Source organism: Pongo pygmaeus, chromosome 6, assembly GCF_028885625.2.
Source record: "Pongo pygmaeus isolate AG05252 chromosome 6, NHGRI_mPonPyg2-v2.0_pri, whole genome shotgun sequence".
Classification (NCBI taxonomy): domain Eukaryota; kingdom Metazoa; phylum Chordata; class Mammalia; order Primates; family Hominidae; genus Pongo; species Pongo pygmaeus.
In genome coordinates, this window is record NC_072379.2 from 50088200 (window position 1) to 50114384 (window position 26185).

General features: G+C 37.7%; 1 protein-coding gene across 7 annotated transcripts in view; it reads right to left on the reverse strand.

Moving 5' to 3' along the window:
* The window catches only part of ANLN (anillin, actin binding protein), a 63553-nt gene that overhangs the window by 24797 nt on the left and 12571 nt on the right, over positions 1-26185 (reverse strand). The window contains exons 4-21 of one of the 7 annotated variants that reach the window (XM_063667388.1): positions 21975-22360; positions 20576-20801; positions 17819-18009; positions 17357-17464; positions 12652-12778; positions 11356-11466; positions 9100-9335; positions 8269-8414; positions 7839-7986; positions 6579-6714; positions 5772-5948; positions 4638-4764; positions 3988-4036; positions 3839-3895; positions 2830-2868; positions 2540-2561; positions 1551-1663; positions 195-248 (exon numbers count right to left, since the gene is read on the reverse strand). In XM_063667388.1, the coding sequence (XP_063523458.1) occupies positions 195-248; positions 1551-1663; positions 2540-2561; positions 2830-2868; positions 3839-3895; positions 3988-4036; positions 4638-4764; positions 5772-5948; positions 6579-6714; positions 7839-7986; positions 8269-8414; positions 9100-9335; positions 11356-11466; positions 12652-12778; positions 17357-17464; positions 17819-18009; positions 20576-20801; positions 21975-22360 (2453 nt within the window). The remainder of the gene's footprint in view (positions 1-194; positions 249-1550; positions 1664-2539; positions 2562-2829; positions 2869-3838; positions 3896-3987; positions 4037-4637; positions 4765-5771; positions 5949-6578; positions 6715-7838; positions 7987-8268; positions 8415-9099; positions 9336-11355; positions 11467-12651; positions 12779-17356; positions 17465-17818; positions 18010-20575; positions 20802-21974; positions 22361-26185) is intronic. The other 6 variants (XM_063667389.1, XM_054493690.2, XM_063667390.1 and 3 more) reach the window with 6 other exon arrangements.

Genomic DNA, 26185 nt, shown 5'->3' on the forward strand with positions numbered 1-26185 from the left:
GAAGGTTTTAAAGTATTATAACAGTGGAGAAAAAGACACCCATCTATAAGAGTCTCATGACAGAATAATGTACATAATGTCCTTAATTATTCAAAGTAAACAGAAAGATAGTTAGTAAAACAAATATATGTATATCAAAAATTAAGGATTGATTTTTAAGCTCATTAGTTTCAAGCAAAGAAAATAATGGCAACCTTTTCCTGGAACAAATAGCCCAGTAGCTCTCGCTCTCTTACATCATAATTTATCTAAAACAGACAAAATAAGAGACAGAGAAAAAAAGACCCAGGATCACTCAACTGGTTAAAGTAGCTGAATTACTAAATAAAAAGTTACAAAAATTTTTTAAATTAACTTGTTAAAACACATTCATGCATTAATAGTAATCAAAACTTCAAATACAGTCTGCTTTTTGTCCATCAACTAAAAGAAAGCATTTCATAGAACTTTAGATTATTTCAGGCTAACCTAATATTTCTGTAGTGGAAAACAAGACCCTAGAGAGATGAGGTGACTTTGCTCAATGTTAAAGAGTAAATCACTAAGGGTAAATACTAGAAACCAGGGCTTCTAATTTTTACACTTCTTCATCTCTATATTCTCACTACAGAAATCTCACGATAATATAAATTATCACTGTATTATATAGAAGTCAACCCAAGAAATAAAATTTGCCTCTAGTTGTCTCACCCCTTAAAACAGTCTTGGTGAAAAAGGACTCAATAGTGATGTTAACACAGATCTGATTTTTGAAGCTTCTAATATGAAACGGAAGTATGAGAAGGAAATCTCTTAGATTCGTAAGTACTTTTCTAAGAGGTTAATCTACCTTTCACTATCTTGTCAAAACTAAATTCACAAAATATTGTTCATTTCAAAATATAGGTTCAAATAGGCTGGCCGGGCAAGGTGGCTCACACCTATAATCTCAGCACTTTGGGAGGCCAAGGCAGACAGATGGCCAGAGCCCAGGAGTTCGAGACCAGCCTAGCCAATATGATGAAACCCCATCTCTACAAAAAAATAGGAAAAATTAGCCGGGCGTGGCATCACGCACCTGTAGTCCCAGCTACTTGGAAGGCTAAGGTGGGAGCCTGCGAGGCTGAGGCTTCAGTGAGCCATGATCAGGCCACTGCACTCCAACCTGGGTGACAGAGTGAGACACTGTCTCAAAAAAAAAAAAAAAACAAACAACCAAACAAACAAAAAAACACAGAAATGGAAATAGGCAAGATATTATGTTTTAAAATTATAAACTTAACATCTAAATGCAGGAAGTAATACTTCTTTAGTCAGAAGTGATACTTAGAATAAACAAGCATTCACTGAAGTTCTAACTATTAAAGGGGAGACATACTTCCAATACAATAAAAAAAAATCATTTAGGTACACTCATACCTAGCAAAAATGTGCAATTCTAAGAACAATTCTAATAATCTTCAGTCGAAGATTTCAAATACCTAAAAGCATTGTGGCATTTCCATTGAGCTAATTTTTCTAAGATTTAAAAAAAAAAAAAAACCACACCCTTACAAATAAAGTTGGATTACCTTGTCCAGAACAAACTTAGTATTTCCTACTGAAGACAATGATAATGTGTAAGATCCGACAAGGGCGAAGTTGCTGGTTCGCACAGCACTGAGACCTCCTGGACTGGCCATGACTGTGAAGAACAAGGAAATTAAGTTTAGTTCAGAATGACTTTTGTTAAGTATAAGTAACAACTCCTCACCTCATCCCAGTAGAAGAAAATTAAGCTGCCACAGAGAAAAAAAAAACTGCCTCATTTTCCTTCATCTTTAAATATGGGGGGAAAGAGTCAACTTATTTCCTAATGAAAGAGGTACAAGCACTCCTTAATAATTGGGATGGATGTGTTTTTAAAGATATAGACCTAAAAATGTATGCATAAAAAGCAACTTCCCGATAAAAAACATGGAAAAGACTTCAGTGCTAGTTATAATGCAGGGTGACAAAATCAGCAGCAGAAACTATCTCTGCACAGGTCTCTCAGTAACTCTCTTGCGCCACAGAGAAGAAAGAGACCAATAGCCTAAAGGAAGTGAGTGAAACCAGCTCCATCCTAATTCCTTTTGGAAAAAGATAGGCCTAAAGTCATTCTAAAGAAGGCCTCTCCTGGCTTAGCGGCATTCCAGTTCCCAGTGAACTAGAAAGATGCATTTCTGACATGATACAATGCCAGTTATGATCAGTAAAGCTAAAAGAAGTAAAATCTGCAGTACGGAAAGCACAAATCTATAGAACAATAGAAGTTGAAGTAAAGAGTAATGCTACCTGCTGCTAGAGCTGAATAACATGATGACTAGTGCCTCTATGGTGGTACCTAACAAAGGTGCAACCAAACTGCATCCTACTCTGGCCAGTAATCCTGTTACTAAGAAACTCACATAGAAAATATTATTCCAAAGGAGACCAAGGTAAACATTCACAAATCAAGATGGCCTATATATATGTAAATATGCAAGTGCTTAATTCCTTACCTTATTCTAAAGTTTCAAATAGTTCAAAATACACTCACCTGAAGAATGAATGTTGCTTTTCTAAAAAAAAAGGTGTGAAGAAGAAACATAAGTTATTTCCCTTATTTGATACAAAGATTTAAATATGAATCACTCATCTCTTTTAACACAATAAGAAATACATTTCAGAAAACACTTTTCCTACATAAATTACAGGGATTTCCCCCCATTAGTACATGTTAAAATTTTCCACAGTGCTCAAGGTTCAGAAATGGTTAACCAATTTAAAACTGTATAGGTAAGATGAAGATTTCTCAAGGAAGCTCAATTTCTCAAAAATTCTACTTACTGTGGTTATAGATGTGAGGAGTCGCTTTGGAGTAATAGCCTAAAAGAAAAGATAGCTTACTATATATATTTCTTATTAAACATTATGTCTCAGAATGTAAAACTATCCAACCCTGAGAAATTCCTACATAGAAAATAATTAATTCTTAGCCAGGAGCAGTGGCTCACGCCTGTAATCCCAGCACTTTGGGAGGCTGAGGCGGGCGGATCATGAGGTCAAGAGATTGAGGCAACCCTTGCTAATATGGTGAAACCCCCTCTCTGCTAAAAATACAAAAAATTAGCTAGATGTGGTGGCACACACCCGTAGTCCCAGCTTCACAGGAGGCTGAGGCAGGAGAATTGCTTGAACCCGGGAGGTGGAGGTTGCAGTGGGCTGAGATCGCGCCACTGCACTCCAGTCTGGGCAATAGAGCGAGACTCCGTCTCCAAAAAAAAAAAAGAATGAGTTCTTAAAAAAAGAATGAGTTCTTAAATATGAATACATTACACATGAGTCCTTGAGTAATTAATTCTTAAATATGAATACATTACACTTGAGTCTCTGATTAAGGCTTTCTTATACTGTTAGTCCTTTTTTGTTAGAGCTAAAAAAAAAGTTTTTAAAATGATGACTTAAGAAAAGAACACAGACTGGGAAGGCTGGAAAGCAACCTTACGCCTGCAAAGTGACCACATAATTCTTAAGTAATGGTTTACAGAACATAGAGAGAAGAGAGCTCAGGGAAAAGTCTTGAGAAAAGTTTTAAGCAGTTATAAAAGTTGCCAAGTACATGTAGAGAAAATAGAATTATCTAGCCCAAGTGTATCAGGAACTTATACTGAGAATCATGATCACTCACAGTTTATTTTCAGTATTCATACCTATTTAACATAGTAACTACAAATTGGAACGTGAAACTGATCCAAAAACTTCATAATCATTAAAAGTTGTACATAAATTAAAACTGGTATGATGATATCTATTACTTCTGATGAAAATATTTTCACTGGGTTTCTTTAATTCTCACCTTAGACTTGGATGTTTTTTTCTTCTTATCAAGACCTGAGGGATCTTTCTTTTGCACCTACGCACAAACCCAAAGCATAATTAATTTATAATCTAATATTGTTAAGAAAAATACACTCTTCATTATTTTAGAAGGCTTTATCAGCTTACCAAGCTGTAAACTTCAATATTTATTTCAAAGTCATTGGATACATCTTGCCTGGAAAAATAAAGCATTAAGTAAAACCTTGAGAGACAACCTCAATCACACCATTAAAAATGATGCTACAAATACTCTTACAAGACTCTGAGTAAAGGAATCCACTATGACTTTAAAGTCAATAAAAATTGTTAAGAAGTCTATTTTTTCCCTATAATGCAAGTCCAAAATATTTTCCTCAGTGTTTTACAACTCACAATCTTCAATAATAAAAGTAGTAATTATTTTTCAAACTGCACTTTGACTCTTATTTAAAAATAAATGTTTCACTAAATATAAATGTATTTTCATTGAGACTGAATGTTAAGTACATTATGAGATTTAAGGCATATGTTAAAAATCTATGGTCCAAGTTTAATATACATATCATTTCAAAATATGTAATACCTACAGTCATGTGGAAAAAAGGTGCTACTCAACAAAAGGAAAGATAGAAACATATGAGTTAAAGCAACAAATTGAAAGATGGGTTATTTGTCAATATAAAAAGAATGTGCATAATGCGTTTCAAAGATTATAAATGCCACCTGAATGCTTTAGACTATATCAACTCTACAAAAAGAAAAATGCATTCGAATCATCAAAAGCCTGATTTACTTACAGAGTAAATGTAGTAGTGAATGTCAGAGCATCACCGTTAAGAGAGTTTGAAGTACTTGCTAATGGTGTGGCTACCATATTTTCAGCTCCTGCTTTTAGTATAATTAAGTAATAGTAATTTGCTGCATCTGTAAGAAGTAATCACATTACATAGTAAGCACAAGCAAAATCAGATTTAGCTAATCAGCATTCTGGAATACCAAAGAAATAAAGGAATATTGAACTGATTTATATACAATTTATTTTTAAAATTACTAAAATCAACTTTCCATACACAAAAAGCTAAATAAGACTTAAGTAGGCAGTATAATCCTGAAATAAGCATCATCAAGGTCTCTCCCTATTATGTAAATTGAAATAATTTCACTCCACATTTCTCAATTTCTGCTGATTTTGAATTTTACCTAATGACCCTTAATTCTTAACTAATAGTATATATCTCAAAAGGGTAAATTATGGTTTGTTATTTCAAAACTGAAATTAAAATACTATATTTCTATAAAAGTTACTCAGAGATAAATTATAATAAAAACATAAACTATTTCTTCACCATTTGTCATTAATAACCACGTACCTCAAGACGCATACTAAATTACCAATAAATTTCTGCCCACACCCCATCAAAATCAGGTAACATCAAGAATTAGAACCTAAATTACCTTATTCCTACAAAAATGCTCAAAACTTTCACAATCTCCATTTACTTTCTCTGTGCCTGAAATTTGCTTCTCACCTATGTCTAGCTCTCCTTCCCCGCAAAAAAAATTTTTTTTAAATAAATTGTGTATAAATCAGTTCAGTATTCCTTTATTTCTTTGGTATTCCAGAACACACACAAAAAAATTTGTGTTCCACACAAATAAAATTTTAAAAGGAACTTTAAAAACGGTATCCAACATTTAATAAAACTTTATATTCAAACTTTCAGTAAGATCAATGTCCATTATTGTGTAGATTGGTATCCCTATATATATCTGAAGTTTTCTTATTTTTATTATATCTCGATAAAAGGACCTAAAGGCCAAAGATACAAACTTTGCATTGTTATGCATGATTTACTTGTTTCTATTCTGTACAATTCAATCTAGGTGAGGTTCATAATTTAACACACAATCTAGAAAAATCACCACCATACCTGGTTTCTGAATCGTACTGCAGACAAAATCTGCTTTTAGAGGCAAGCGGATTTCTGACAAAGTAACTGATCCTTTGGATGGCATAAATTCACTTTGGGGACTAGCCTTATTCTTCCTCTGAGGTCCTTCGTTCTTCAATTTATTCAATTCGTCAATCAAAAGTGTTCTCTTCTCAGCTATGTAAAACACGCAATATTCCAAATATTAAAATTGTAACTTTCTAATGAGAGCAAATTCAAAAAAGTGTACTGATATGGAAACTGTACGTAACAGCAAAGACGAAATCAGTAACACTGTCTTTATAAAACATGGTAGGTGGTTGGGGAAAACCTTGATTGCTCATTTACCAAGTCCTTATAATTTAATACATCAACTTTCGGCTAGTTTTCATGTGTGGTATCATCTGTCCACCCCAACATGCCCCATCATCACCACACATACGCACACAGCAAAATTCACAGAAGTTGTTTTAGCTATTTATTGATAAGGAAGGAAGGGGGAGAGAGAGAGAGAGAATGTATGTGTACATGTGTATATATAGAGATTCATTCATTCATCCATTCATTCATTCAATCTGCACAACTGCATTTCTTCAAATGCCTTTTGGTTGCTTTTACCTTTCATGCAAACTACAATTTGTTTTACATAGAGTTCTTAAACCTTATAAAAACAAGAACAAAAAATAGATCCACTGGAACAGATGACTAGGAAAAGCCCTTTCTCTAAACTTAAAGATTTCTAAATATCAAAATGAGTTTTCCCTGGTTAGAAATTTCTTGGAACCCTTTCAGGTGCATCACACTTACTTGCAATTAGAAGAAGTCTTTCTGCTTCAGCTTCTTCTAGGGACCCTTTTCCATGCTCTTCATCAACACAGCAGTTAAGAGCCTGGCTAGCTTGATAGATCACTGTCTGTTGCATATTTATTTCGTTACTGAGTTCCTAGGAAAACCAATGAGAGGAGAAAAAATACACACATTTTAAAGCATCATTTTCACTTTAAATTTTAATTCTAACTAACTTGATTGGATAGTTTCTAGAATTTCCAGATGAAAGTCAAAATGTTAGTTTCACTGCTCAAGTTTCTCGACTATGCACCAAAAACATTTAGCATGTTATAATAATTAAGCTATAAGTATTATTCCTTATGAAAAAACTTCCAATTCATACTTATTAAAGTTAAAATTGGGGTTACATCCAACAATGTAGAAATTTAGAAAGTATCTGATTCATTTTATTTAAATTACAATTACACTGTTTTTTTTTTAATATGCTTCCTTAGGGCCAGGCATGGTGGCTCACACCTGTAAGCCCAGCACTTTGGGAGTCCAAAGCACAAGAATCACTTGAGCCCAGGAGTGTGAGATCAGCCTGGAAAACATAGTGAGACTCCATCTCTATTTTTTTTTATAATTAAAATTTTTTTAAAAGCCAGGCATGGTGGCTCATGCCTGTAATCCTAGCACTTTGGGAGGCTGAGGTGGGTGGATCACCTGAGTTCAAGAGTTTGAGACTAGCCTGACCAACATAGTGAAACCACATCTCTACTAAAAATATAAAAATTAGCTGGGTGTGGTGGTGCACGCCTGTAATCCCAGCTACTTGGGAGGCTGAGGCAGGAGAATTGCTTGAACCCAGGAGGCAGAGGTTGCAGTCAGCCAAGATTACGCCATTACAATCCAACTTGGGCAACAAAGAGCAAAATGCTGTCTCAAAAAAAAAAAAAAAAAAAAAAAAAAGCTTCCTTAGCATGAAAAAACCTTGAAGAGCATAACAAATTTCCCATTACATCATTATCCAATTAATAGTTATACTTTAAGGATATTTATGAAAAACTTGTTTAAAAATACATATTTCAGCAATATCAAACAAGTTTCCAACTTTTCAAAAAGAGTACCTTTCCAAAAATAAACTGAATTCAAATGTGATTTACTGAGCTTCTACACAGCAGACACTATTCTGGCCACTCAGGGTTCAGAGATAAGTAAGGCTGGGCCCTTGTCCTCACAGAGCTCACAGCCTAGTGCAAGAAACATTCCAAAGCCCCTTTCCACAAAAGTACATACCTGCATTTTCTGTTTGATATTAACTTGACAAGGAAAGGCATTATTTTTTTCATCCAGTTTTGAAGTAACATCTTCCTTCCGAACAATCACCTGCTTTATTGACGGACGTTCTGTTTCTTTGAATCTTTGAGATCTATATGCATCAATGCTTCAGGAGGTAAGTTACACTCTATTAGAAATCCAGCAACACACTGAGCACTATCCTTTATTGAACATATCAGCAGAATTTGACACTGATATTGAACATGTCAGCAGAACATTTCACAAAAGAATGGAACTCTCATTTGGTGAAAGAGAGGCTAACAAAAGTTATTCCAAACTTTTATACAGATGAGTTATTAATAACATTATAATTACAAATTATAACACGACTTATGTCAATCTAAACCATGACCCTTAGTGAGCGAATGCCTTCCAGAAATGTTCTTACCTGTAAAGAAGATCACGATCTTCAGAACCAAGACTATCACCAGATTCAGCTCGAGGGACACGAGTTCTTTGAAATTTTCCTGGTTTTGGACTTTCATCACTTCTGCTGGTGTCTTTCAATTCCAGTCTAGGTGTGGACACTAAACTCTGTGGGAAAACACATCAGATATTAACATTGATCCTAAATGATAATTCATTTTATTCTGTGAAAATCAATGAATTCTCCATTAATATTAAGAAAAAAATCCAGTAAGCTGATTGATTCATCATAAAAACAAAGCAAACTAAGTTCCTAACACATAAAAGAATAAATAAAACCACAAAGACAGCTGAAACTTATACTTTAAAAAAAAAATTCTAGTTGAATCAATCCCCAGAGCTGCAGTTATTCAATTGAGGGTGAAAGCTAATAACAGCAGTTAGCTGTAACTAAATGTTAGTTACATGTGTTTGGAGCTAATTACCGATATACTAATACAACAATGTTCACATCAACTCCACTATATAGGTATTATTAATAACCTCGTTTAACAGAAAAGGAAATGGTGGCATAGAGAGCTTAAATAACCTGATCAATAAACAGTAAATGGCAGAGCCAAAAGCTGAGCCCAAATGCCTGGCCTTTTAAGCCATGTTACTCTTTGGATTTCATCTAAGGTCAAAAGGAAACCACTCAAGAGTTTTAAGGTTTCTTTTAAGAGAACAGACAACAGGTCTGCAAAATTCCCTTGGCTACAGAGCCAAATGCCCATCTGTCAACAAAAGAAAGGGGAGATACGAATACTACTTAGTTTACTTATGTCCTGGGCCTGTTTAGTTAGCCTTTTCTTACCTCTGGACTTACCACACCAACTGTTTGTGCCAATGGTGCAAGTAAAGACATTGAGGAGATATTCAGTGCATCTTCCTGTTCTTCGCTGCTTTCTGCTAATGCTTGATCCATCTCCTCTTGGCTCTTCTCTATATCTAGTTCACCTTCCTCTAGGACATCACTGAAGAGGTCATTAATTACTTTCGAACTATTGATATCATCATCACCCACACTCATCTCAATTTCACGTACCACTTCTGAAAAATATTTCAATAGGTGGATACTGTGACTCAGATATTTAAGAATTAAAGGCATAACAAAGAAAATTTAATATTCATATTCTTACTAAATAGGAAAAATGCCTTAAAAAAAAGCACCTCCTAAAAAGAAAAATAAGAAAATACTACTAATAAATGAAACCAAGATAATCTTCAGCTTCAATAACTTTCTAAGAAATGAATATTGGTAATCCCAGCACTTTGGGAGGCGAAGGCAGGCAGATCAACTGAGGTCAGGAGTTCAAGACAAGTCTGGCCAACATGGCGAAACCCAGTCTCTACTAAAAATACAAAAAAAATTAGCCAGGTGTGGTGATAGGTGCCTGTAATCCCAGCTACTCAGGAGGCTGAGGCAGGAGAATCACTTGAACCCAGGAGGCAGAGGTTGCAGTGAGCCCAGATTGTGCCATTGCACTCTAGCCTGAGGGACAAGAGCGAAACTCTGTCTGAGACAAAAAAAAAAGAAAAAGAAAAATGAATATTGGGTCTATCAAAACTGATTCAATACCTTGGGTTTAAGTAAGAGCATTAAGAACTCAAATGTAGAATAATAGCCAAAGACTTCAGACTTTCAAAAAATATTCTCTCAAATGACTTTTTCTATTGTTGAGAGCTACCCTTTCACACAGCAGTCAATAATAGGAAAATATTAATGTCACTTAAGGCAGGGTTCGATAATAATCTTCAGGGGCTGCTAACACCTTGTGGTATTATGATATATACCGGTTTTCGTCCACAGTTCCTAGCTCATAACTGCTGTATCCCTAGTTACTGTCTTTCATTATAATGTTGGGTGCGTTAGGCCTCACAGGAAACAGAACTCTCCTGCCCTCCTTTCACCTGCCCCACAGCAGGACTCTAATCTTCTCCTATCTTTCTCATTGTGGTTCTTAAGACGACCCCCACACCCACCTCACCCCTCACCAGAGAGGATCCAGCCTCATACCCTGGGGGAGGGAATGCTGACTTTATGAAGCTTCCACTGAAACCCAAGAGAACTGGGTTCAGGGAGCTTCTGGATAACTGAACACGTGGAGGTTCCTGGAGGGTGGCGCCCCAGGGAAGGCAATGGAAGCTCCATGCCCCTTTCCCTATACCTCACCCATATCCTTTATAATAAAGCAGTAAACATAAGTATTTCCCAGAGTTCTGTGAGCCAATTAATCAAAGCTAAAGAGGGGGTCACAGAAACCTCAGCTTGAAGCTGGTCAGTTAGAAGTTTGAGAGGCCTGGGCCAGGTGCGGTGGCTCACGCCTGTAATCCCAGCACTTTGGGAGGCCAAGGCAGGTGGATCACGAGGTCAGGAGTTCCAGACCAGCCTAGCCAATATGGTGAAACCCCCTCTCTACTAAAAATACAAAAATTAGCTGGGTGTAGGGGCACGCGCCTGTTGTCCCAGCTACTCAGGAGGCTGAGGCAGAAGAATCGCTTGAACCTGGGAGGTGGAGGTTGCAGTGAGCCAAGATCGTGCCACTGCACTCTAGTGTGGGCGACAGAGAGAGACTGTCTCAAAAAAAAAGGGAAGTTTGAGACGCCTGGACTTGCAACTGGTATCTGAAGGAGAGGAGGCAGTCTTGGGGACTGAGTCCCCAACCTGTGGGATCTGACACTACTTCCATGTAGCTAGTGTCAGAATTGAATTGAATTGAACTGGTCACAAAAGTCTTCTGTGCTGATGATTGTTGTGGTGGTATGAAAACAGAGGAAAACACGGTCCCAGAGAGTTTTTCCCTGAAACACCCCTCTACCAGTACAGAGCGTGGGAGGGCAGCAAACTTTCCTACCCCTGTGAAAGTCAGTGAGGGTCTTAACCACACTTTCACAGGTGCCTGTGAGCTGGCAGTAACTGTTAACAGTACCACATCTTGGTAGAAGCTACAGTGTATTCTGATTTAATTAAAAAAACAGAGATACTCTCAATTTGAATATGTGCTTCTATCAATATATTATTTCCTATAGTATGTGCAAAGTTAATAATAAATAAAGAATAAAAACCAACCAATTTTCTGCTCAACCTTTGGGTCTGATGTTACTTTTAAGGATTTGTCCTCTTCTAAAAACAATGTTATTTTCAAAGGGCTAGATTTCGTCATTTCGCATTCAGTGGAACCTAAAAATGTTTAAGAAAGACCATATTAATATAAATAAGAACCTATAATTTTCTAATTATGGAATCTCGTGTGTTTTTTTTCTGATTATAAAACTATGTATTCGTTTTAAAATATCCAAACCCAGAAATGTATAGAAACACCCCTCCCTGAACACCTGCCCTCTCTTAACCCATTTATGCTGGAGATTGCAAATTTTTTTTGTGAAAAATCAGACCTTGGCGACAACCTTGAGCAGGAGGACATAAGTAACTCCCATAAGCTTAGCGTTCCAATAATGGAACACTAGGCATAAATGCGTTAACTTTTCCCCCACCGAGAGAGAAATGGGACAGTAATATTACCAGGTTATTGTTTGTTTTTCCAGTTTCCCCCAAGGTGTGCATATTTACATATCATTTTGTTTTGTTTTGTGATCATACCATACATACCACTACTCTGCAGTTTGTTTTTTACTTTAAAAACAAAGTGCCAATAAAATTACTCAAAAACTAGGAATAGAAGGAAGGTACACAACGTAACAAAGGCCATATATGAAAAGCCCTCAGCTAACATTACACTCAACAGTGAAGAATTAAAAGCTTTTCCTTTAAGATGAGGAACAAGACAAAGACGCCTGTTTTAATGACTTCTATTCAACACAGCATTAAAAGTCCTAGCCAGAGCAATTATGCAAGAAAATAAAAGGCACCTGAATTAGAAAAGAAGGAGTAAAATTATCTCTATTCACAGATCCCAGGATCTTACATGTAGAAAACCCTGGGCTGGGCGCAGTGGCTGACCCCCGTAATCCCAGTACTTTGGGAGGCCAAGGCAAGCAGATCACGAGTTTGAGAATAGCCTGGCCAACATGGTGAAACTCCATCTTTACTAAAAATACAAAAATTAGCTGGGGTGGCGGCAGGCGCCTGTAATCCCAGCTACTCGGGAGGCTGAGGCAGGAGAATCATTTGAACCCGGGAGGCGAGGGTTGCAGTGAGCCAAGAGATCACACCATTGCCCTCCAGCGTGGGCAACAGGGCAAGACGCCATCTCAAAGAAAAATGAAAAAAGAAAGAAAATCCTAAAGATTCCCCCCAAAAAACGTTAGAACAAACAAATCCAGCAAAGTTACAGAATACAAAATCAACACACAAAAATCATTTGAGTTTCTACATACTAACCATGAACAATCTGGAAACACTGACCTGTAGGTTCTGTACTAGAATTTTTGGCTGGTATCTGGTTTTCTGTCACCTTTTCTGTTACTGGAAGTGACTGAGTTTTTGAAACACCTTGGTGTTTTTTGAGGGGAGTGCTCCAACAGTGAGTTTCCTGCAAAAAGCAAATGAAAAGTAAATTTTATTTCTCAAAACTATATATTTTATCTATGTTATTAAATGAAACAAGATTATTATTAAATATTATTCTGTATAAGTTTCCTTAGAACCAAAGAGACAGTGTATGTGAATAGGCCCAGCCTTGTTCAGAACACAACAAACCCTCAGTGCTAGTTCACATTCTTGGTAATTCTCAGTATGTAAAAATTTTTTTGGAGAGGAGGTGGCAAGAAAGAATGAAAATTCATATCAGGGCTCAGTTTTAGATAAGCCAATCAAAGTGAAAGCCTCTCCTTGAAGTCTGGGTATTTGGTAAAATAAAATAAAATAAAACAACAATAAAAAAAAAAGTGAAAGCCACACAAAGGGAAAAACACCCACCCTTATGTCACTTATCTCAACCCACACCTATAACATCTGGTGACAGCTCCTACACATCAGGATTCCATTTAATTATCAGTTACCCGGAGGGCAAGAGCAAGAGAAAACAAGGACAAAAACAGATCAGAAGGTAAGGAAAGAAGAGAAGAAAACATTCCCTCGTCTGAGTCTTTTTATTCATTAGCAAGGTTATTTAAGAGGAACATTCACTATTTTGTATGCTTAAAGATTTTATATTGTTGTACAGATTATTTCAGCAAAGAAATAAAAGAAGACTTTATGAATGAAGTCATAGTAGGAATAATCAAATAAGAGTAAAATAAAGGCAGCTAATACTTATACAGAGCTCAATATGTGCCAGCCACCTTTCTAAGCACCTTGTATCTATTGCCTCACCTAATCTTCTCAATAACCCTCTATGTTAGGTACTAGTATCTCCATTTTACAGATGAGAGAACTGAGACACAAAAAAGTTAAGTATCTTGCACACAGTTAGTGACTGGCAGAGCCAGTATACAAACCCAGGTACTCTTGTTCCAGGTCTAGTTCCAGACTTTATTGTCTCTCAAGTTAGAAGCAGCTTTGGATGTGTAAAAACAATGTAATTAGCATGCAGATGAGTGAATTAAAAAATACATTAAAATTTTTTAAAAACACAAAAAGCAAAGTAAACGATCAAATGGTTCCACTATGAAATCTATGGTCTCATATCTCATCTAAGCCTCAACACTACCCCCTATTCTTCCTGTGTCTGAGTCAGCTCTCTCTTCTTTCCTCCAGACAGCATTTCCCCTGTCACCTTCCCTTTCCTAAGGATGAATAAAACAGGAGCTTTCAGCAGAAAGTCCATCAGTTTTTGCTATCCTAACTCTAAGACTACCATCACCCCTACATGCTACTTTCCTCCTTCCTTTTCGTCACACAGGAGATTGTCCTTATCAGTTCTGTTCCCTTCACTGTGCTGAATTCATCCATTCTCACCTCATCCCATCAATTATCACCCCTTATCCCATCACACAAATTGACTTAGGTCTCAGAAAGGACAAAACACATACAAATCATACTTTTCTTCATCTCCTCCAGCCACTACCTCCTTTATCACCTCCATTAGGACCAAACTTTTAAGAAATGCCTGCACTCACTGGCTCTGCTCCTCATGCCCATTCCCTCCTCGACCCAGCACCACCTGCACGCCACCTTCACCTCTTCACTAACACTGCTCTTGCCACGTTACAGCAAACTTCTTACTTCAAAACCCAGTAGATTTGCCTCAACCCACATTTGAAACGTAACAATACCAACTATGCCTTCCTTCTCAAAAGTTTTCTTTCTTCCCTTGACTTTATTTCCTTTTTTTTTTTTGAGACGGAGTCTCACTCTGTTGCCCAGACTGGAGTGCAGTGGTGCGATCTCGGCTCACTGCAACCTCCGACTCCCAGGTTCAAGGGATTGTCCCGCCTCAGCCTCCTGAGTAGCTGAGATTACAGGCACCCGCCACCAGGCCTGGCTAATTTTTTTTGTATTTTTAGTAGAGATGGGGTTTCACCATGTTGGCCAGGTTGGTCTCAAACTCCTGACTTCAAGTGATCCACCTGCCTCAGTCTCCTAAAGTGCTGGGATTACAGGCAGGAGCCACCGCGCCGAGCCCCTTGACTTTAAAGACACTGCCTTCAACTGCATTTTCCACCTAGCTCTTTGGCCGCTTAGTCAGTGGAGACCACAGATGAGTGCTCTGCACTGTTACTGTGTTCAGACTTTTGTTTACATGCATATGTGCAACTTTCTGGGAGGAATTTCACAGGTTTATTGGGAATTATTTAGTACAAAATAGTTTAAGAACCCTGCTCTATACTTTCTAGAGACACCGGCGGAAAGCCATGAGAATATGATACACTGGCAACCAAGTAAAGAAGGCGCTCCCAATAGAAGAGTGATTGACAATGTCAAATGCTACTAATCAACTGAAAATTGATTAGTAGGTGAAGATCACTGACAAACGTGATAAGGATACTGAGTTGTGGAAGGAGTGGTGGCAAAGCTTAAGCAGAGAGAATTCTAAAGAGAAGGGGGAAACCTGAAAGCAGCAAGTAGGAATAACTTGTAGAAGAGTCTGCATGACATGGAGGCAAAGAAAAGGAGGGGAATGGGTCGTGAGAGTTGTTTGTTTGTTTTTTTTTCAGATGGCAGATAATAGTTTGTTATATGCTGATGGGAAGGATCAGCAAGCGCATTTCTTCCATCCTTCAAATACAAGTTTGTTGAGCCCCTAGTCTGAGCCAGGCACTGAGAACACAGAGGTGGAGAAGACTCCCATAGGCAGTGGTGGAATGCAAACTTACAACATTCACAGGAAGATAAATATTCTAGTTGAGGTATACACAGGATGACATGGGTGAAAAAAAGTGGGACCCTTTGAGAAAAGGAAGAATTCCTAGAGGGGATTAAAGTTTGACCTATTCTTAATGAAGTAGGAGTTCACCAGGGAAATATTCCTGGCAGAGAACAGAAGGCAAAGGCAGAGAGATATAAAAACATGGGTATATTTGAGAAACTGCAAATAGCCTGCATGGCAGGACTGAAGCATACCTGTGGAGGAGCAGTGGGGAGGAGCCAGGTGAGGAATCATTCTATATGTCAAGCCAAGCAGTTTACGCATGTTTTTCCGATGATGACTATGAGGAGCACTCCAAGATTTTAAGCAAGTGAATACATGAATATGCGTCTTTTAAAAATATTTCTCGGCCGGGTGCGGTGGCTCACACCTGTAATCCCAGCACTTTGAGAGGCTGAGGCGGGCAGATCACCCGAGGTCAGGAGTTCCAGACCAGCCTAACCAACATGGAGACACTCCATCTCTACTAAAAATACAAAATTAGCCAGGCGTGGTGGCGCATGCCTGTAATCCCAGCTACTTAGGAGGCTGAGGCAGGAGAATCGCTTGAAGCCGGGAGGCGGAGGTTGCAGTAAGCCAAGATCATGCCACTGCACTCCAGCCTGGGCAATAAGAGTGAAATTCCATGTCAAAAAAAAAATATATATATATATTTCTCTGGCAGCAACTGGTAAGGTGGATTGGAGAGTAGCGAGACTAGAAGCAGGATGTTCAGTACAAAGCTATGGCAGTAACTTCGGTAATAGCAGAGGAAAATATGGAAGACGAAGCAGGTGGGTGACAGATTTAGAAAACTTATCACTGCACGTGTGGGTTTATGCGTATGTGTGCTGGGGCAAGCAGATGGGAAGACACAGTAAACAAGAGGAAGAAGTCAAGGAAGAACTTCCAGATTGTTTTAGATGATGAGGTATAGAGTAAACCAACAAGAGAAGACAGAGACTACAGGGGAAGATACTACAGCAAAGCACAGCAGGCTTTGCTAGCCAACCACACCTAGAGCTCAGGAGAGATATCAGCACAACGGAGCTGAGCATCATCAGCATTTCAGTGCTTATCGGAATCTAGGTATGTAGACAGGGAAGAGATGTTCCAGAGCAACCGAGAAAAAAAGGTTGAGATCAGAATTCTGGGAAATGTGATTTGTTAAGCAAGTGAACTGATAAAAAACAATCAAGTAGATCTTTCTCAAAGAATACTGGTTAAATTTACTGTTATTTTACTTTCTATTAGTCCCCACTGTAAATATAATTCTATTAGGTTAAAAACATATCCTAACACAGTACTTTGTAGACATGTAAATGAAACAGAACACAGCTTACATTGTAGAGATTTTGTTGAAGGCTGATTAACGAACTTTGACCGGAATAAAGAGCAATCTGGGAGGTATGTGGTGACTGAAAGGATCCCAGATAGTCTAAAGACATGGTGTCTGAGGAAAGGTATACAGTCATCAATGAGAAAAGTAGATTCTCAAAATATTTTAGAACCACCATCTAAGTGGAATATTAAGTAGACTCTGAAATTAAATGAATGATGAAAATAATTTTTGTAAAATTTGATTTTGTAAAATTTGATTAAAATTCATCAGTGAATATGGTGAAGAGTTCCACTGAAATGGAAAAATATCACAAGAAAAGCAAGAGTCGGTACACACATTTAAGGGATTTATAAACGAAAAGTGACAGAGTTAATTGGAAAAGAAAAATGTGTAAAGAATTATTTGCCAATACAGAACTACAAATTAGATCCCAACCATTTGGGGACCAAGTTCGCTTTTATATTTCTTGTTTACATTACCTGTTTGGTTTCTAGTTGTTTGCTTTTTGAGTTTCCGCCTTTTTCTGCACTCCATATATTGCCCTTGTCAAATCGGCCACGAAGACATGCTAGTTCTTTTTGACGTTCCTAAACCCATCAAAAGCTGTATTTTACACAAGAGCCGGTAGCATGTTTAACATCCAAACACTACTAAAATTTTCCTTGTTTTCAGTTTTAAACTGTTTAAAAAGTTTAAACAGTTTGCAGTTTAAAAAGTTCATAATACACATGGAATTCAGGACAATATTTCTAATTTGAGATGAGTGATACCGTCTATGGCCATACCACCCTGAATGTGCCCAATCTTGTCTGAAATTAGTGATACAGAAAATCAAGATGCTACTTATCTCAGTCAAAAACATTGGCATCAGAACCCATTTTGATTTCTAGGTTCTATGCAGAGACCATGTGATGAATAATGTTAAATGCAGTACACCATACCTGCTTGAGCTGTTGTGCTAAATGGGTAGTAGATGAAGATGTGTCTTGCTTGAATAATCTTTCTTGGATGGCCTTTGTATTTGGAGTAATAATGGGGGTTCTGTGGGGTGTGCTACGAGCTGGACTTTCTTTGCTATGTTCTTGACAACGCTCTCCAAAGCGTTCCAAGAAAGGCTTAATTCCTGTTCCTCCTACAGAAAACACACACATTTTTGGAGGCTATTCAAAATAAAAAATTATTATGATTTCTATGGAAAAAGTTCTAAACTACATTACAGCTTCAAAATGCTTTGATTCTATCAGGAATATTCATTCACAAAGTAAACTATAAAAATACTTCAAAATTTTAAAAAGTTTACTTTACTATTCTATTTCTATTTAAGTACATGCCCTAAAACCTACTCATAGAATTTAGTTATTTTTTTAAAAAATAAATTTTGAAAAGGTAGAATGAGGAGAGGGCAGTAGGGCTTAGATAACTCTCAAACTGAACAACTAGAATTTAAATAATTAGAAATTGACTGTATGTATATTAATAAATCTACCTTCATCACCAAGTGTGCTGGCCATGGTAACTTCCAACAACTTACATTTCTACAGTCAATTTATTTTATCCTGCTTTTAGGAAGCCTAACGTGAAAATAAAGGAATTTTGCCTTTCTCTCCTTCAGAAGGGAAATTAGGGATTATTCATTTTATCAAAAGGACACCTTGACTTTACAGTGTCTTAAAATAGTATTCAGCTGGGCGCAGTGGCTCACACCTGTAACCCTAGTACTCTGGGTGGCCGAGGCGGGTGGATCTCTTGAGCTCAGGAGTTCGAGACCAGCCCGGGCAACATGGAGGAACCCCATCTCTATAAAAAATACTACAATTAGCCACTTGTAGTGGCACGCCTATAGTCCCAGCTACTTGGTGGGCTGAGGCAGGAGGATCTCTTGAATCTGGGAGGTTGAGGCTGCAGTGAGCTGAGATGATGCCACTCACTGCACTCCATCCTGGGTGACAAAGTGAGACCCTGTCTCAAAAACAAAAAACAGCAAAACAAAACAAAACAAAACACCCCACAGCACTCATTGAAATAGTATGAAGTAAATTTAAAGTAGGGCAAATGGGGCCTATATCACTCCCATTAAGAGGATTCTAAGGTTGTATTATTAAAAAAATAGGCTTATCTATATCAAAGATTAGCATATATTTTCCTGTAAAGGGCCAGGCACTAAATATTTTGAGCTCTGTGGGCCATATGGCCTCTGTCACAACTATTCTGCTCTGCATTACAGAATGAAAGCAACCACAGACAATATGTAAGTAAATGGGTGTGGCTGTGCTCCAATAAAACTTTATTTGCAAAAACAAGCAAAGGGCAGAATTTGAGCCATCGCCATAATTTGAGGACTTCACCTATCACTTATTACTACTTCAGGCCATATTCCAAACTAGAGTCCATTAAGAATACAATGAAGTATCTAAAATAAATATCTCTGAAACCCTGGAAATGTGATTCTGGGTATATCCAGTAGCCAAGAACAATTAAAAAGAATGCTTCTTATCTAAGCTTAAGTCTTTAGAAAATTGGGACTAACTAGTCCTATTCCATCTGGGGATCTTGCTATTGTTTCCAATTCTCATTCTGGCTCAACTGGAAATTGCCGATTCTACCTACCCCATAACCGCTTCCCCACTCTCATTTCTGTTTACTGACCCTTTACGATGAACTATAGTTTCTGCAGAGGTTATATTTTCAAAAAGTTAAACCTTAGAATTAAAAGTCTTTCCAATGAAAATGAAGACAGTTCAGAATAAACTCGATTACCATATATTTTAGTCCTGTGTTTCTCAATTAACAGTACGTGGAAGTGTGCCAGAAGGTATAAATCACCACAAGATAAATATGGCATTTCCTGGAGTATCAGTTTACTATGGTAAGAAATTTTGTTCTATATGTAAATGCTCACACACAATATACACACAGATAAATGTAACTGGGGGATGAAGAGAGGTTGATTAATGAGTACAAATATACAGTTTGGCAGAAGAAAAAAGACCCAGTGTTTGATAGATCAGTAGGGTGACTATAGTTTACAATAATCTATTGTAAACTTCAAAATAGCTACAAGAGAAGAATTCAAATGTTTCTAGCATAAAGACAAGTATTTAAGGTGATGGATATCCTCGTTACACTAATTTGATCTTTACGAATTATATGAATGTATTAAGTTATCAAATGTACTCTCAAAATATATACATCTATTACTTACCAATAAACAGCAATTTTTTCAAAAATTTCTATCACTTATCAATTTAGTAAATAAATAAAATTAGAAGTGGAGTCATTTGCATGCACATTCACTTGTCTCTGCTATTAGAGGTGCCTTCATACTCAAGATTGAGAAGCACTGCTCTGCACACTTGGCTACAAGAATGTTTCTCCATTATGCCCCTAAAATGTGATTTCCAGTTAAATATGCTTTGTCTGAATAAAAAAAATAGAAAAAAAAATCTAGCATGATCATCCTGGAAAAAGCATGTTTAAACTGTTAAAATGTAACATATTAAGTCCTTTGACCAGTAAATAGGCTAGTCTACATTAATAAATATTCATTGAACCAACTAAAGCTGAGGTCTCATTTGGAACATTCAGGCATTGGCCCTGGCAAACCACTGCTGTACCATTCACAATTGGATATTTAAAATGCTGAGAATAGATATCCTGAATATAGTCAGCAATAACTAAATTTTTTATAAATACGTAACCTGGTGTCGTAGATTTGTCTTTAGATTGAGATTGCAGACAAATTTCTCTACTTAATTCTCCCTTGGATGGAACTGTCTGGGATAAAGTTGACTTCACAATTGGTTTCGATACCCCCGTTTTCAGAGGACTAATAGGAGTTTTTGGAAGTAGCTCAGGATTTTGTCCCTCACAACTTTTAGCATCAGTGATAGATGTAGTAGATTTCACTGGAGAAGAAGCAGCTTTCTGAAACATGAAAACACTTAGGGTAAACAACATTCACAATATCTAAAAATAGTCCTATAACAAAACAATTCAAGTCCTATTTACTTGATAGCCTTTATGTAAGATTTATGAAAATGAAATGATTTTGCTCTCTAATAGATCAAACAAATTTGAAAGATTTGGGAAAAAAAAACAACTTAAAAAATGCTATGATTTAACTCATAATATGTGGGTTAGTCTGCATAATATACTCATGGGTAATGAAGTATTAGCAGTATGATCACTCTTTATTTAAAAAAAAGTTTTATTCATATTATTGCACTAGTACCTTTATCAAATTTTTAACCATATTAGACCAAATTACATTTTAATTAAATCAATAAAAATTTAACAAAATAGTATCATGTACTTCATAGTTAATAAATTAAGTACTTATTCATAGCCAGGTACTATACTAAGTGCTTTATGACTCTTATTCAGCCCTCCAAATAACCTTTTTTTCCTATTTTACATATAGAAAAATAAAGCCCTGCAATATTAAACACCTTGTCCAAAGCCACACTTCTAATTATGTGGTAGAGCTCGGATTCAATGCATGTCTAATTCTAAAGCCTAGCTCTACACTAAAAGACAATGGTCAGAAACACAAAATTATTTTTCCTTTTTATTTAAGATTGTTTTTTGAAAACTGTTGAGGTAACACATGCACAAAGTAAAAGTTTCAAACATTTCAAAAGGATATACAGTGAAAGTATCATACCCTGTTTGGCAATTTGCCTTCCTGGAGGCAACTATAGTTACTAGCTACTATTTTGTTATGTATCTTTTCAGAAAAATTTGATAAATTTATATAAATTTCTCATATATATATTTAAAGCATTATAACAGAGGACTTAATTTTCAGTGCTCTCCTTAATGACTAAGAAGAGGCTCTATCATTCCATTATAGACTCTGGATTTGCATCACATTAGTGTAACTTCAGCTGTCAACTGCTAATTGATCTTGGGATGGGTACCCAACTTAACGATTTTCACTTTCTAAGAAACTGATATCTTACAAATACATATAAACTCACTATGCATCTATTATAAAACATATATCCACCCATCCACCTGCACATACACACAGATGTATTATACCACTCATAACAAAAAAAGAAAAGGCTTCCAAAGACCAAAATGATATTGACTTACCACAGAGCTGGAAATTGAGGCATTAACCAAAGATGCATCATCAGCACTTGAGGATGGGGCTTTATTCAAAGAGGCATCACCATCCCTTTGGGAACAGAATGTAGCTTCCTGCTTAACACTGCTGCTATTGATCCTAGCAGATGCTCCACTTGCAGAGGAAAATTTGGATAAACAAGTGGTACCAGGCTGTTCTTGTACACTGTTTTGTTTTGCAAATGAGTGATTTACATCATCTTCCCAGGAGCAAATAGTTGCAGCAAGGTTGGCCAGACGGCCCCTTCTCCCAACTGGAGTTGCTGAGGCATTTGAAAGCAGAGGTTTGGGAGGGGAAGCAGCCTTTTCCTCTGATGGCATTGGTGAGAAGAGTGAGCTTTCAGGAATATCATCTGAAAATGTTTTCAGAAAAGAGTTAAAGACCATGTTTAAGAGTAATGCTTACGTATAATACCAGCATCACTCTATGCAGAATTTTTAAATGAGATTAATAGGTTTAAGAACCAGTGAAAAGTTCTAGCATGCATGAAACTTCCAAGTTATTTAAATTTGACAATATCTTTTTAAATCAAATGATATTAAATCCGAAATTTAAAAAAAAACTGTGAGACCTATTTTTTCCATTTTTCAATGGATCATGAATAAGATAGGTTATATTTTTAGAATGAATTCATGGTGTTATATATAACATTGCACAATTTAAGATTATGTATCTCACAGAAACTTTTTGTTTTAAAAATGGATGAGACCATTACTGTACAACAGAATGTTTGATTGTTCAATACAGTAACCATTAGCCACTTGTGACTAATGAGCACTTGAAATGTGGCTAGAGCAGCTGATAAACTACATTTTATTTCATTTTAATTAACTTAAACATCCACATATGGCTAGTGTCTTCTGTATTGTATAGCACAGGGTTCGACCAAATCAAAAACAACCAAATGTTTTTCTGCATAGTTACTTCATTTGGAGAGAAATCCCAAATAGTGATATTTAACTGACAAAGATTCTAGGCCTTCCCTAGAGCATGTATATAGGGAAGCCAAGGTTCATAGCACTTCCTACTCCACAAATTCAATCAAGGAAAGAGGAATCCCTCCTGTCCAAGCTTCTACTTCGGCTGAATTTTCAATTCTGCCCCTCCAAAACCTTCTCAGGGATCTTGCTCGAAATAAGCCCTCTCCTCTACAAACTCTTCTCTGCACATAAACACAGTCATGAGTTGTTTAACAATGGGGATACATTCTGAGAAATGCATCATGAGGTGATTTTGTTATGTGTACATCTGTACATCACAGAGCACACTTCCACAAAAATGGTGTAGCCTACTATATAGTTAGGATATGTGGTAAAACCTATTGCTCCTAGGCTAAAAACCTGTACAGCATGTTACTCTACTGAATATTGCAGGCAACTGTTACACAATGGTAAGCAAACATCTAAATATAGAAAAAGTACAGTAAAAGTACATTATAATGAGACTACCATTGTATATGCAGTCCACCACTGATCAAAACGTCAATATGTGGTATATGACCATACAGTAGCCCACGCCTTATCTTCAGTTTCACTTTCCCAGTTTCCTTACCAGCAGTCAACTGTTGTCTAAAAATATTACATGGAAAATTCCAGAAATAAACAATTCATAAGTTTTAAACTGCACACTTTTCTGAGTAGCATTATGAATCTTGCACCATCTGACCAGGGTATGAATCCTTTGTCCAGCATATCCACGCTGTATATGCCACCCGCCCCATAATCACTTTATAGCCGTCCTGGTTATCAGATCGACTACTGGAGTATGCAGTGCTTGTGTTCAAGTAGCCTTTATTTGCCCTAATGATGTCCCCAAAGCACAAGAGCAGTAGCAGTGATGCTGGCAATTCAGATATGCCTAAGAGAAGCCATAAAGTGCTTTCTTGAAGTCAAAAGGTGAAAGTTCTCAACTTAATGAGGAAAGAAAATAATATGCTGAGGTTGCTAAGATCTATGGTAAAAATGAATCTTCTTCCATGAAATTGTGAGGAAGATAAAAGAAATTCATGGAGTTTTGCTGTCGTACCTCAAACTATGAAAGTTATGGCCACGGTGTGTGTAAGTGCTTAGTTAAGATGGAAAGGGCATTGCATTTCCAGGTAGAAGATGCACAGAAAGATGATGTGAATGATGGCAATCAGGTTCGGTACTGTCTGAGGTTTCAGACATCCACTGGTGGTCGTGCAACATATACCCAGCAGATAAGTGGGGAGACTACTGGATGCTCAAGTCTCTCTCACCTTAGAAATAAACGTACCGGCAAGGTGTGAAGAGCCCGTGCCTGTAATCCCAGCACTTTGGGAGGCCGAGGCAGGCAGATCATTTGAGGTCAGGAGTTCGAGACCAACCTAACTGACATGGTGAAACCCCGTCTCTACTAAAAGACAAAGATTAGCCGGGCAGGGTGATGGGCGCCTGTAAACTCAGCTATTCGGGAGGCTGAGGCAGGGGAATTGCTTGAACCCAGGAGGCGGAGGTTGCAGTGAGCCGAGATCATGCCACTGCACTCCAGCCTCAGTGACAGAGCAAGACTCCCTCTCATAAATAAACAAACATCCCGGCAAGGAGCGGTGGGCTCATGCCTGTAATCCCACCACTTTGGGAGGCCAAGGCGGGTGGATTCCTTGAGCTCAGGACTTCAAGACCAGCCTGGGCAACATGGCAAAACCTACAAAAAATGCAAAATCTACAAAAAATGCAAAACTTAGCTGGGTTTGGTGATGCACCTATAGTACCAGCTACTCGGGACACTGAGGTGGGAGGATCGCTAGAGCCTGGGAGGTGGAGGAGGTTGCAGCGAGCTGAGAGCATTACCACTGCACTCCAGCCTGAGCAACGAGGCAAGGCCCTGTCTCAAAAAAAATAAACATCCCTCATTGATATACATCCTCTTTAACTACCGCCCCTCTTTCCCTGCACAATATTCATGCACCACTTAACTCACTCAACTGACCTTCTGCCTATACCACTGCCCTGAAGTTGGTTTTGCCATTGTCACTAGATGCCAGTACACACTTTGCAGGCTTTGTATTTCTTGACGTCTCTAAAATATATCTCTCCCTTTCTATTTGTGACATCATTCTCTACTATCCTTCCTGGCTTATCCTTCACAGTCTTGCAACTACCAAATACCTCCATTTGGCTCTCCCACAGATATCCCAAATAACATATGTGAAGTTGAAATTGCCCCAAACATATTCCTCCTCATCTTACGAAAAGACATCACTAACTACCCAGTCACTGAGGCCAGGAATCTGATCTCTTCCTCCCTTCTCCCTCCACCATCCAGTCGTTAGGTCCTAGAGTTTGTCTCCTATATCTCTCAAATCCAGCTTCTCCTCTTCATTTCCACAGGCCTTCACTCTTTGCAACTAGATTATATTATATTATATTTTATTTTTTGAGAAAGAGTTTCGCTCTTGTTGCCCAGGCTGGAATGTAATGGCGCTATCTCGGCTCACTGCAACCTCCGCCTCCCGGGTTCAAGACATTCTCTTGCCTCAGCCTCCCAAGTAGCTGGGATTACAGGCATGCACCACAGAGTATAGTTACAAGAGCTAGAGGTCTTATTAAGCCCATTCCTAAAATATGACAATAAAACTGTCATCTGCTGATAGGACAGTGCTTATTCTAGGGAAAATAATAGAAGTATATAAAGGGTATTGCAGGGAAGGTGGTGGTCAGGGAGGCTTTTCTGGAGGAGGAGGAGACTCCTTAAGCTGGACTCTGAAGGACAACTGGCTTCAGAGAATGGAGATAATCTAGTCAGAAAAACAAAAATGTATAGAAAGCAGAGGTAAGTAACATGAGCAGAGTGTGTATATAAGTAGATCCTATTCTGGTGTTTTGAGCAAGCAGTAGAAAAACAAGAGTTACATTTTTTTTCCATTCTGAATGTGTCAAAATAGAGAGATACGTTTGAAAAAGAGCAGGTCCAGATTGGAATTTAATCGGGAGGTGATGGGGAGGTCCCGGGAGAGTTTAAAGCAGAAGGAGGCAAGTGTTTTAGAAAAATCACACTGGTGTGAAAATTGAGGAGGGACTGGACAGGGCAGAGGTTTGAAGCAGGAAGACCAGTTAGAAGGCTAGTATTATAATCTAGGTGCAGACAGGACACGGTGGCTCACACCTGTAATCCCAGCACTTTGGGAGGCCAAGGCGGGTGGATCACCTGAGGT